Source organism: Girardinichthys multiradiatus, chromosome 4 (assembly GCF_021462225.1).
Source record: "Girardinichthys multiradiatus isolate DD_20200921_A chromosome 4, DD_fGirMul_XY1, whole genome shotgun sequence".
Lineage (NCBI taxonomy): Eukaryota > Metazoa > Chordata > Actinopteri > Cyprinodontiformes > Goodeidae > Girardinichthys > Girardinichthys multiradiatus.
This window is the reverse complement of record NC_061797.1, coordinates 12,488,109-12,501,489: the sequence shown is the minus strand read 5'-3', so window position 1 is coordinate 12,501,489 and position 13,381 is coordinate 12,488,109. Positions and strand designations below refer to the sequence as shown.

General features: G+C 40.7%; 2 protein-coding genes across 4 annotated transcripts; one reads left to right on the top strand and one right to left on the bottom strand.

Moving 5' to 3' along the window:
* Positions 1-1,276: 1,276 nt before the first annotated feature.
* Positions 1,277-8,366, bottom strand: LOC124867434 (isocitrate dehydrogenase [NADP], mitochondrial). 2 transcript variants are annotated; one of them, XM_047363875.1, is made up of 12 exons: positions 8,350-8,366; positions 7,648-7,904; positions 5,169-5,260; positions 4,874-5,039; positions 4,603-4,763; positions 4,373-4,516; positions 4,115-4,251; positions 3,336-3,487; positions 3,137-3,249; positions 1,943-2,040; positions 1,771-1,863; positions 1,277-1,674 (listed from the first exon to the last, which is right to left on the bottom strand). In XM_047363875.1, the coding sequence occupies exons 2-12, from the start codon at positions 7,766-7,768 to the stop codon at positions 1,590-1,592; spliced, it is 1,362 nt and encodes a 453-aa protein (XP_047219831.1). In that variant the 5' UTR covers positions 7,769-7,904; positions 8,350-8,366; the 3' UTR covers positions 1,277-1,589. The 2 variants fall into 2 exon arrangements, with proteins under 2 accessions (XP_047219831.1, XP_047219832.1); XM_047363876.1 differs by lacking the exons at positions 7,648-7,904; positions 8,350-8,366 and adding an exon at positions 5,382-5,400.
* A 193-nt stretch (positions 8,367-8,559) lies between these two features.
* Positions 8,560-13,117, top strand: mrpl46 (mitochondrial ribosomal protein L46). Of its 2 annotated transcripts, none has more exons than XM_047363878.1 (4): positions 8,560-8,952; positions 9,187-9,388; positions 9,707-9,877; positions 12,781-13,117. In XM_047363878.1, the coding sequence occupies exons 1-4, from the start codon at positions 8,692-8,694 to the stop codon at positions 13,023-13,025; spliced, it is 879 nt and encodes a 292-aa protein (XP_047219834.1). In that variant the 5' UTR covers positions 8,560-8,691; the 3' UTR covers positions 13,026-13,117. The 2 variants fall into 2 exon arrangements, with proteins under 2 accessions (XP_047219834.1, XP_047219833.1); XM_047363877.1 differs by having other exon boundaries at positions 8,563-8,952; positions 12,778-13,117.
* Positions 13,118-13,381: the final 264 nt, after the last annotated feature.

Below are 13,381 nucleotides of genomic sequence, written 5' to 3'. Positions count from 1 at the left end.
ATCACCCTGAACACTCCATCCCCACTGTCAAACATGGTGGTGGCAGCATCATGGTTTGGGCCTGCTTTTCGTCAGCAGGGACAGAGAAGATGGTCAAAATTGATGGGAAGATGGATGGGGCCAAATACAGGACCGTTCTGGAAGAAAACCTGTTAGTCTGCAAGAGACCTGAGACTGGGACGGAGATTTATCTTCCAACAAGACAATGATCCAAAACATAAAACCAAATCTACAATGGAATGGTTCACAAATAAACGTATCCAGGTGTTGGAATGGCCAAGTCAAAGTCCAGACCTGAATCCAATGGAGAATCTGTGGAAAGAGCTGAAGATTGCAGTTCAAGAAAGCTCTCCATCCAACCTCACTGAACTTGAGCTGTTTTGCAAGGAAGAATGGGCAAGAATTTCAGTCTCTCAATGTGCAAAACCGATAGAGACAAACCCCAAGTGACTTGCAGCTGTAATTGCAGCAAAGGGTGGCGCTATAAAGTATTAACGCAAGGGGGCCGAATAATATTGCACGCTCCACTTTTCAGTTTTTTATTTGTTGAAAAAGTTTGACACATCCAATAAATTTCATTCCATTTTACGATTGTGTCCCAATTGTTGTTGATTCTTCACAAAAAATTTGAATTTTATATCTTTATGTTTGAAGCCTGAAATGTGACTAGAGGTTGAAAAGTTCAAGGGGGCCGAGTACTTTCGCAAGGCACTGTAGTTGGGCTGATGCTCAAATGCCCACTGTTGTTGGATTTGGAGGTAGGTAGGGGCCAGCCTAGGCAGCCTGACTCATCTGTGGATTTATTGCACAGTACCAAACCCACTGATAAGTTCTGAATTCTGACCACGTTGTCTCAGAATGACCATTAAATTCTTCAGTAATCTGAGCTATACTAGCTCATCTGTTGGATCAGACAAAACAGACCAGCCTTCAATCCACATGTACTAAGCCTTTGTCACCAATGACCTTGTTGCCTTTTCAACACTGATCCTTCCTTGAACCACTTTGGATAGGTACAGACCACCGCTGACCAAAACGCACAATAAAAGCAGCATTTTCTAAGATGCTCTCACCCACTCGTCTCTTGTGAAACTCTTACACTTGACAATTTTTCCTGCTTCTTACCTTGTAGCAAAAATGGCCACTTGCTGCCACAATCAGTTGCCATAATAAAGAGATAATCAGTGTTATCCACTTGACACGTGGTTGTAATGTTATACCAGTTTGAAGTAAGTTTACTCCATTAATCTGGATAAGAGAAAAAGGAAACAGTACATTTTATTGATAACATCTTTTATTTTAATCTTTTAATTTAATAGTGTTCCCCGACAATGCCACAGGTTAAAACTAAAAACCTAAAACCTTCCTGTCAGTCATAACTTAACATTAAACTTCATTTGTACTTTACCCTTATTTACTGTATGCAATATAAAACATTTAAAGCTGACGGGGTTTGTGAAATGAACAGGAATAAAAGGCAAAATTTCTTCTTTATCAAAAATATACAATCCATCCATATACAAGGATTCATACTAGCAGAAAGGTACACATTTGTTCTTGTAAATCTGTTGACTGTGGTGTCTGATTGTTTACTTTCCCAGAGCTTTGTCCAGGTTGATCTTAATGGCATCCAGGAAGTCAGATGTGTTGACATAATGTTCATTCAGCTTGACTCTATATTTAAGAAAAAAAACACGGGATTACAGTTAGTGAAAAGACATACAATTTTCCAACAGACACACTTCGAAGGAAACAAAACTTCTAACTTACTTAGACAAGCCATGGATGCAGCCTGCAAGGTCTTTGGTCATCACCCCGCTCTCCACTGTTTCCACACACACCTTTTCTAACGTCTTACAGAACCTTAAGAGCAAAGATGCAGTTTGTAGAGAACTAAGGTTCAGAATTACATGAAGATGTGTATATCGGGAAACTGACATACTTTATTAAATCCGAGTTTCCATCCAGTTTTCCTCTGTGTTCCAATCCTCTGGTCCAGGCAAAGATACTTGCAATGGGGTTGGTACTGGTGGGTTTGCCCTACAAAGAAAAATCACACCTGATGTCATATGACGTAAATCACACTGAATGTTTCCTGTTTTATTTCAGTTTCGATTACCCAAATTATTTCTATTTGCCAAATGCCAGAATGATACATTTTTAACTTTGTTCAAATTCAGAATTTTACATACACTTCCTTAGATTTTGGCGACATTGTCTTTAAACTGCATGACTTGGATCAAATGTTCTGGGTATCCTTCCAGAGACTTCTCGCAATAGTTTGCTAGAATTCTGGCCGATTCCTCTAGACAGAACTGATGTAACTTGACCAGATTGGTACAAACTCTGCAAGGACAGTGACATTTGTTCTCTCTACCAGAGCTGGAAGAACAGAATTCCTTTTTTTTGTGTGGTGTTCCACGACTATATTAGGATTTGTCAAAAAATGTAAGTGGGCGTGGTTACAACACCAATAAAAGCTGCTTTGGGAGGGACCTACAAGGACTTGCCAGGAGTTTTTGGCAAGTATGAAAAAAAGTAAAATTTGTTCTTGCTACCTCAATTATGAAGAACTGTAGTGTAGTGTTCTTGCAGAGTATGTATTGGTCTTTATAGTCATTGTCCTTTTGGAAGATCCATTTGTACCCAAGCTTTAACCTCCTGGCAGATGTCTTGATTTCTTGCTTCAATATTTCCAGATTGTACTTTCCTCATGATATCGTCTATGTTGTGATGTGTACCTGACCCCTCGGAAGCAAAACATCTCCACAACATAATATTTTCGGGTCTGCGAGTTTCCATTTTTTCTTTAAATGTACCAATGTTCATCATGGCCAAACACACCATTCTGGAGTTTAGCAAATGGAAACAATTTTGGCATCCCTTAAACAGAAAATGTTTAGTTTGATCACAGTGGGGAAATAAGGTTACACGTTTTTTTTTACTTTGTAAATCTCTGGTTTCACCTGTTATATGCAAGTGCTATCTATTGCAATATATTTATCTTTTTGCCTTTTGTCCTCGTTTTATCCTTAATCTCTGAATGCAATTATTTTTACCTGTGTAAAAATATTAGATTTTTCTTTTCTCCATATTAATGATCCCCCCCCGAATCCGTATGATCCGGACGCCTTACTCTTTGGTGTTCTCGGTAGTGCCTGGTGACAGTGCCATGAGCAGCTTCTGCCTCGATAGTCTTGCCGTCAGGACACACCAGCACTGATGTCATTAGACCCAGAGATCCGAAGCCTGTATACATCCCACACAGAGAGATAAAAGTCATCAAGAGAAAATTAGAGCTGCGTGGCTTCATTTTCCTGTTGTAGCACACTGACCCTGAGCCAAAATGTCTGATTGTACATCTCCATCATAATTTTTGCAGGCCCAAACAAATCCTCCACTGGACTTCAGAACCTGGGCCACCATGTCGTCAATGAGTCGGTGCTCATACCAGATCTTCAACTTGTCAAATTCGGGTTTGTATGTCCTGAAGAAAGATAACAAAACTAGATAATGATGAGATGTGAAGAAGTGGTTTTATAAGTGATGCACAGATCAGAGTATTGTAGCTGATATCTGATCAGATTTAGTTTAAAGATTGGACCTGCCAATACCAATTTTGGCCAATTCTGATTAATCTTTAAAGACCTAAAAGAAAATACCACAACTGCATTCAAGATATTTTCTCACCTTTCTCCCTTGAGTGGTCATTTATTATTTATACTAGGATTAGAGGGGATGTCATGCTATGTGTGGTAGAGCAGACACACAGCAAAACTGTCTTTAGCATCTTACATTAGTGAGACCACTAGATCCTATTTGTATTTTCTAGAGCAGGGGTCCCCTTTTCTTTATTTTATGGTACATTCACATTTATTTATTTAATGATAAATTCATTTATTTAATTTGGTCCTTTCAGCCCTCCATACACCTTAACGGTCACGTCAAGATGATTCTGAATATCATCTCGCAACCCACTGATAGGAAAATTGTGTAACTACTGGAGTTTTTAGTTCTCTACTACATTCACAGACATACACACAACGGATATGTGCTGACAGAATGCAGTTCTTAATGCAGTGTTGGGTGCTCTAAGTCCAAATGCGTGTCTTACTTTTCAAATATTTCCTGAAAGATGTCCTTGAAACGGCCATCATAGGCCTTGAGGATGGTGTTCTTTGTGCTCATGTATAGAGGCCACCTCTTCTGAATGGCGTACTGGAAGCAGCTGTGAGCAAAGCCACTGATGGACTGCGTAATGAAGATGCAATTCAAATTGTCCAGATTACAACAAATATACAATCAAATACAGATCAGTTTGGCTTAATCGTTTATTTTTGGATGATTTTTGAATCCCCAAACTTTTTCTTACCTCATCAGTGTTGTACATTCCCATCCCACAGCCTCCAGCCTGAAAATCGTAGACCTCCCACTCCTGCTGCTTGCTTCCATCTGCCGGAGCGAACACGACCTTAAACTTCCCAGGCTTGTCCACAACAAAGTCTGTGGCCCGGTACTGAGAACATTTCAAAATGTTCATCGTTCAGTTGTGATCCTTCTGAGAAAAGAAAGTGAACATATCTCTTTTCTTTTTTTGAATACCTGATCTCCAAAGGCATGCCTGCCAATGGTGATGGGCTGTGTCCAACCAAGAACGAGACGGGGAATGTTTTTACACAGGATTGGCTCACGGAAAACTGTGCCACCCAAGATGTTCCTGATGGTTCCATTAGGACTCTTCCACATCTTCTTTAGCTTAAACTCTAAAAAATAAGAATATAATGAAGGCTGATTGAATTTAAGGATTAAAACACATTTTAAAATGCCAGTCAGTTTAATGGGGGGAATCCTTTGTCATACACATATCATTTACCTTCAACCCTGTCCTCGTCAGGCGTGATTGTGGCACACTTGACGGCCACACCGTATTTCTTAGTAGCCAGAGCTGAGTCGATGGTGACCTGGTCGTCCGTCTGGTCTCGATAGGGCAGACCCAAGTCGAAATATTTCAGCTCTACTTCCACATTTGGTAAGATGAGCTAAACAAGACATTTTCGTATTAGAGCCAACCACAACACAGCAAACTCAAAAGCAGGCAGCTTTTGAACAGAAACGATAAGATTACCATCAGTAACTAAAGAAAACTCCTACAACTCTTTCCAATCTACCTTCTCTTTAATGAACTCCCATATGATGCGAGTCATCTCATCACCATCCATCTCCACCACTGGCTTGTCCACATTGATGCGCTTTGTTGAATCTAAAAAATACAGTGTAAACAGGGTTTCTGCAACGTTCAGTCATTTAAATTTGGGAATTTTTAGGTTAGAACTTATATTTATGACCTACATGAATTATGAAAAGTAAGTCAACTTACTTACTCTATTACTTAACTGGCCCTGGTATCCAATTCAACTGCTTTTGTTCTTAAGGTGGAACTTAACCCCATGTAAAATAATAACTCCGCCCCCAGACAAACTTTGAAAAATGCCACCAAAGTGGGCAGCGCCAAGTTTGGGGAGGGGGTTAAGCGGGGGCGTGGTCAGGAGGACGAGGCAAAGTGGCTGCTAGTTTTTTTTTTTGGTACATTGAAACATGGAGAGTGAGCAGAGCCATGCTGGTAGTTTCACCACAGATAAGTTTTTTGATGTGGAGTATTTTTCACCCTTCTCATTACCAGAGGTATGGAGATCAGCGGGCCTGATCCTTATCAGTTCGAGCTGCTGGCTCCAGGCACTGACTTGGCGATGCCCAAAGCTGGCACTGCTGCAGCAGTGGAGGAATGCTATGGGGGCATGTCTCATTGAGACAGTTTTATACCTGAAAGCGGGGACTGTGACATAAACATGTACCAAGCTGTACAGTTTGAACCAGTAGGAAATTCAACTGCAGTAACCACCGTTCAACCCTAAGGGGGCAGCACTAAGATGGTTTTAGGACAGATTTTGCAGAATTAAACAAGTTTACATGATATGTAAAAAAAATAGCACAGTAACATAAAGATAGCACCCTTAATGCCTAGGTTATACAGATTATCTGCAAAAAAAATTTGATTTACGGTTTAGTTCCTCTAAGTTTTTAAAGCAATAAATGGTTATTGCCAGGGGTGCACCGATCGATCGGCCCCTATTTCTTTCATTTTGGGTGATCTGTGATTGGCCGACACTTACATGTGAAACCGCTTTATCCACAGATCTGTTCTACCTCCGCAAAGTTCGGAAAATCAGCCACCGTCGTCTTTTGCTCTGCTGTGAGAGAGGGTTGACAGACCCACCCTCCAGGTCACATCCTCAGTTCACACTAGTCTCCCCACTGTTGACAGCATGAAATTGGAACATTGAAGGTGCGTTGTGACCTAATGTGTGTGTTGTGACAGTGTCAGTTATAAAGAAAATTGGTATCGGCTAAAATCGGTATCAGCAGGTCAAGCATTTTGAAGATCGGTAATCGTCCAGAAAACTGCAATCGGTGCACCCCTAGTTATTGCCAACAGCTTTAAGCAAACTAATGAAATCTGTTCTTGAATCTAATCTGTGAATAGGGTTACAACAATGTCATGATTTCATTGAATTCACTGGTTTGTATAAATTCCATCAAAAAGATGTGTCTGAAGCCCTGCATCATGAGTAGAAAAGCACCAATCAATCTGCCAGAGATCAGAATATGCCAATTTTGCCTTGATTGGTTCAAATAAATAAAATTACATTAAATTGGAATAAGAAAAACAACAAAGGTCTAGAAGCATTGGGGCATGTAAATTTACAAATAAATAGTGGTCTAGAATTGAAACGATTAAATTGAACCACCAAAACTCAGGTAAAAGACGTTAAAAGCGACGAGGACAAGGGAGGGGTAAATGGTGGCAGAAAAAAAAAAAAAGGTCAAAGTTTGCACAAGGTCAACGCTGTCACTCATCAGGTTGACACTGATGATTTATTAGCAACAGGAAAACTCTTTGAGAATCACAAATCCTCCCTGCCTTTGGAGAGTGCAAAGGTTCCCAAGGCAGAGCCATGTAGGAAACATCCTGTGACACCTGCTGGAAATTCCCAAGAAAAGATAATGACACTTCATTTCTTTTTAAATAACACCGACGTCTTTCAGGGCGTGTATGGCTTTACATATAAAGCTATCCCACACTGTGACCTTGGGATTATATGAGTGATAGTATTTATTACATAATTACCTGAAGGTATTTGTACCTGACAATCTAGGGATTGAAAAGACAAGGCAGGCTGCAAATACATACTTCAACAAACCCACACATAATTACATTTAAATATGTAAAGAATTTATCTTTAAGACTTAATAAAGCGAAATGTTCTATAGTTTGACATAATTTCTTTAGTACTTGACATGTTAGTTTCGTTCTTTGTATGATCTTTTCAAAATAAAGTGATAACGAACCCATTCAGTATTAGTGAGCCGTCTGTCAGCGTGCCCTTATGTGTGATTCATCAATGGCTTGTCGCCAAACTGCAGAAACGTCTTTTTTCCTTTTCCAGAGTCACATTTAGGGCATTTTTTTTTTTTTTTTTTTATATCACGCATCTATCATACCAGTGTGCACTGTAATGCTGTGGGCCTCGGTAACAAGACCAAACAGCAGCAGTGTATTTTTGAGTTATTGTAGTTAAGCTGACTTACAGTCCCTCTGCCGCGGTCTCTGAACGCAGACGGCAGCTGGTGAAAGCGCCGCGGGGCTTGGTGACAGCGGAGCGGCCGCGCTCCTCCACACGGTGCTCAGAGCTCTCATGTATACCGCCATGTTTGGAAGGGGGCAGATGTAGAAGACGCGGCTGGATCCACGCGCACCTGGCTGCACACATGAGAACAGGTCCACGCGCACCTGGCTGCAGGCTGCGTGGCCGGTGGAGCTCCAATGGTAGGCGGAAATAGCTCCGCTGCATTTGGAAAAGTCGGAGATTTAAATTAAAAATAACTATTAAAACACCATAACATCTTACCAGTTGTAAGCACGAAATAGACTGTAAAAGCAGACTGTGTGGCTTACACACTTATAAACACACGATAAATAAATACTTGAAATATTCTACGCTATGTGTTAAGTGTTCCACCTTCTGACATGACTGACAATGAATATTGAATATTGAATTTTCTGAATTGTCCCTGTACAGAGACACGAGGTTTCGACCTGTTTTAAATATACATCCAAAACTACATGTTGAAACATATTGCCCCGCTGGTCCTGTTGTAGTTTATACTAAGTAGGAGCATTGTAAAAAAAAAATCCCATTGTTTAAGTTCTGTACGAACTGGTGACGCATTTATTTCTCATGAATAAATGTAATATTAAAAAATAAATGTATTTTCAAAAACGGAGATTACACTTTCCGATTTACAGCTGAGGTGTTTCCGCTTAACGCTGAAGCTCCAAAGTTTTTGCAGCTAGATGCGCTTGGAATTGTGGGTAAGATTGCGAAACTGCAGCCTTTTGGTTATTCAAGGACCCTCGGAAATATCAAATTTGATTGCAAATCCCTATTTGGATTCTAGGAGTGCCATACGGAGTATGCTAGTGCTGACTCCAAATAAAACAATGTCAATTTGCTTTCGAAAAAAGGCATGATTACTTTTCACATTTTATTATTCTCAAGAAAGCGAAGTGTTTTGCAGCACAACGACTAACATTCAATTTTTTTGAACGCACATTGAACCCATCAAAACAAGATGGCTGCGCCCTGTAGAAAGATGGTGAGTCGGTCCTTTCCCCAGCTTTTGACTTGCTTTAACAGGACAGCCGTCGGAAGCGCGGGATGTCGCCGGTTTTCCATCTCTCCTCCTGGCAGAGCAACGCCTCAGTCCAATACTGCAGTGGAAAGAGTGACTTCTCCCTGGACTTTGATGGCCGCGGTGTGTCTCCAGAGGTTACCGGTCATTACAGCGGACTGCAGTCCCATAGAGCAGCGCTTCAAGCAGATGATGCAGCAGGTGAGCCGACTGAGAAACTAAAGACAGGTAGAGTTCCGATGGGAAATGTATCCAGGAGAAATCTGTGACCTGCCGGGTTTGAACCTTTGTTGTCTAATTTGATGCAAAGCTCAATGGTTTTGAAATTCATATTTTCATTCCAGTGTTTATGAAAAATTAAAAGTCATCTTAAACACTTTGTAGCAGCCATGTTGTCCTGCAGACTGATGCCTGCTCACTCTAAATGAATTGCAGATGGAGCTGGAGAAAAGCCTGCTGTCGGACCACGAGCTGCGGCTGATGGAGGACGCGGAGAGGATGAGTCGGAAGCAGGGTAATGAGTATGATTCGGATGAAGAGGAGGGCCATGGTGACCAAGAGATCATGTTGGCTCAGGACTTGGAGGACACCTGGGAGCAGAGGTTTAAGAGCTTCCAGCCTGCGCCAAGGGTCAGAGGTCAGTGTAAGGAAGACTAGTTGAAGACAGTGCTGTGCTCATTCAATGTGCCTAATAAAAATATATATTTTATTATTTATTAACTCAGAAAAGAAGAACAGGAAGCAAATTAGTTCATGTGAAGAAGTTTAATGGAGATGGTTTAATTTATATTTTGTTTGGTTTTCTTTGCTTCAGCAGTCAGAAAGTTTGACTACTCCAGAACCTTCAATTGGCATTTTTCCTTCCAGTGACATTTAGAAAGTTGGTGTAAAACCAGCTCTCACTTGCACAGCGGACGGTCATGTCTCCCGTCTCCCTCCGTTTTATCTTGTTCAGCTGACTTAGATAAGGACTTGACCTCGGTGCAGCGCTGCCTGGCCGACTCGCTGGTGCTGCTGGCCGAGCAGCAGGTGGGAGCAGAGAAGCTGTGGCTGCTGCCTCAGGCTGCGTGGCAGGAGGGAGAAACGCTGCGACAGACGGCGGAGAGAGCGCTCTGCTCGGTGACAGGTACAAGTTTATGTGATTGATGCAAAGCTACCGTGTGTTAGATTTCTCAAACTCTTTTAACTTATTGAAGGCAAACACTTAGCATACATTGCCTCCTCATCTTATTGTAAAATCTGAAACATGTAAATAGAATTTAAATATATAGAAAGGCAGAGATCGCCAGTGTAAAAAATCTCTTGAGGACAAGTAAACATTTTGCATCACACCACTTTAACCTTTTCACATTTTGTCACATTACATCCACTAACTTGGATGTTTTCTCGAGGTATTAGGTGACAGACCAACACAAAGTGGCAGAATTGTGAAGTGGAAGGAAGAAAATGATTTATGCTTTTTAAAGATTTTTAGAAAGAGATATCTGAAAAGTCCACCATGCATTTGTGTTCAGTCCCATTGAGTCAAACATTTCTAGAACAGCCTGCAGCTTTAATTCCAGGGGGGAGGTTTTGAGGATGTGCCATTTCTGCCACATATATCTACTTTCAGCTAAACTATCCTATCTCATTCATGGCAGTGTGTTTAGGGATGTCTTGCTGGAAGCCTCAAGTCTTTAGCAGCCTCTTACCAGATTTCTTCCAGCATTGCCCTCCCTCTCAGCTCCATCCCACTTCCCATCAACTTTGAGTCGTTTCCATGCCCCCACTGAAGAAAAGCTTCCTAACAGCATGACGGTGCCACCACTATGTTTTACTGTGGGCATTATGTGTTCAGGGTGTTGTGCAGTTTTGGCTTGCTAGCACACAGTGTTTTGTATGTAAGCCAAAAGGTAAAATTTTGGTCTCATCCAACCAAAGCTTCTTGTCCCACGTATGTCTCTGTCTCCAACATAACTTGGATTTCTTGCATCAACTAAAGTTAATTAAAATTAAATGAATATAATGAGAATTTTATCATTATACATAGGGACTAAAGACGATGCATATATGAATAGTTACTCAGAGTGAGCAGATTGTAAGTTATTGCTGTTACTGCAGGTATTTCCTGACAGCTTCTTCCAGTGACCCAGTTTTACCTCGAGGGTTGTTAAAGATTGATTTAATTTCTAAGCACCACGCTTGAGGGGTTTCCCCCACTTTTTTAAGTGGGATTCTGTGAAATACTGCTCAGTAGTCTTAGCTACAGGAGATGCTGGACAGCGTTTGGACTGAAAAGCTGGGTGAAGTTTTATTGGTGGAGCAAATCAGATCAAACACCACATATCAACATTTCAAGTGCATCATATGTTGTAACATATACGTATAATTATTTTTGCAATTTTGCAAGCTTTAGTTACACAGAAAAAATGCAACACTAGTTTGTCATCAGGGTTTTATCTTTGTAAAGTTTCAGTTATTGAGGTATTTTAATGAATTGTTTGTTGCTATAGCTATGTAGGCATTCTACTTCTGATTTTAGTATTCAGAAAAGCCGATAAACTAAAGATGCACCGATCAGGGTTTTCCTGCCCGGAACCAATATTCAGCTTCTCTTTGAGGTCTGACCTGCTGATTCTGAGTTTGACCATTTTTTTTCCTGTCCTGAAGACTGTAATAAAAACAGAGAAAAAATGTGCTGCAGGGAGAAAAAAATCTGAATTTTTAGTATTTGACCTTACGATCATCGACCAAAGGGAAAATCAGCCGATTGATTGGTGCATCTCTACCTTAAACCGTTATCAGGTATAATTAAGTACACCAACTCTAAAAGTAAAAACCCTTTAGAGCACACGATTACAACCAGACAATATCATTAATAAGTAGTTCTGGGCAAAAAAAACAAACAATTGCAGTCTTTTATAGAGAAGCAGAAAATGTCAATAGGAATGATAAAGGAGTGCTATGAAATTCAATGAAACAGACAATATCTGTGGCCTAACAGGGAGTATGTGGGGTCCCCATTATTTAAAGATTTTTACAGGATGGAGAAGAGATTTCAAACATTATTGTGAAGTTAAATTACGTTATGTTCTGGCCGGACGCACGGAAAATAAAATATATAGTGTAAAAATGTGCTGGTTGAGAAAGTGTCATTATTAATCCATAAACTCCTGCAATTCTGGAGTGAATTAAATAAATTGCATTTGTTATTATTAATGTTTTATTACTTATTCCAAGTTTTTCTTTCAGTTTATGTTGACAGGGAATATCTTAGATACTGAACCTTTAATATGAAAGCATATCAGGATAATAATGAAAACCATTCAATACAGAAAAAGAAAGAAAACGCCTCTCCTCAGGTGGCCTGTGTCTGAACATCGATTAGCTGGTCTCATCACTACAAATCCTTTCTGCTCCAGCTGATACACTAAAATTTACTTCCCACATTCACAATAAATATCCTGGCTCAGTTAGCTGGATTAAAGGTAAAAGTTAGATCACCAGAATACATTTTGGCTGCAAACATTTTCATTGACTGATGCAGCTGGATGAAGCCTCCAAGCTGCAGAGTCTACAAGCTAATCACCACTTGACTGATTGCATTAAACTACTGTGCAGACTTTATCATGGGTTTGCTCCATCAATCACTTTCTATGAAGACCTTCTTCTTGATATTAGAATGTAGTGTTTGGTGGAGGGTTTTATGCAAAGTGTCTTTCAGCAGCGTGAGTTGATCCATTTTTAATAAAGCTGGACACGGAGGGGAACTGCATGTCTAATAAAGCAGCGTTGGTGCTTCACTCTTACGTTGAGCCGTGTGGGACCAAGGGGATTAGATTAAAAAATGTTGTTGCAGCACAGAGTCAGGAGCAGAGCATGCAGCTGAAGTACAGCAACAGTTCAAGCAGCCAAAACACCAGCAAGCAGGAGGAAGGCCATAAAGTTCAGTTGCAGCACGGAGCATGATTTACGCTGCAGGTTCATGTTTGCTTCGCCCCTTTACCTCCGCCTGATCAAACTCACCTCTGTGTCCCCTGTCCGCAGCAGCTGATTTCAAGGCGACTTTCCTAGGCAACGCTCCCTGCGGGGTTTACAAGTACAAACTGCCCAAAGCCGCTCGGACTGAGAGTTCAGTTGGAACAAAGGTGTTCTTCTTCAAAGCCATCCTGGCTGACAGCGCTCCAGGAACAGCTCCAAACACAGCTTTGCTCTGGGTGAAGAAGAGTGAGCTGCAGAAATACCTGAAACCAGCATACATGATGAAGGTTGACCGCTTCATCCTCAGCCTGTGACCAGGGACTCAGAGAATATTTATCAAGCTAAGATTGTTACCTTTGTTTTTGATTTGTCATCCACTATCAATAAATATTGTTGTTCAATAACATTTTTCTTTTATAAAGTAGTCTTTTCCTAAGGAACTAATTCAAATAGAAGATGAAAGCTCTTCAGACATTGTCTTAGTGGGATTCCTCTGCAGTAACTCCAGTGGGACAATGACAGCTACACTTCTGTCAGTTTTATCCATAGCTTCCTCCTCTAAGCAATAAATCAGCCAGTTGTAAGCCTCTGGAAGTGAAGTTATCACTTTAGCATCCAGTTCGGTATTAAGGCTGTCAGTCGCTCACTCTTTCGGCAGCGGGTGTAAAAA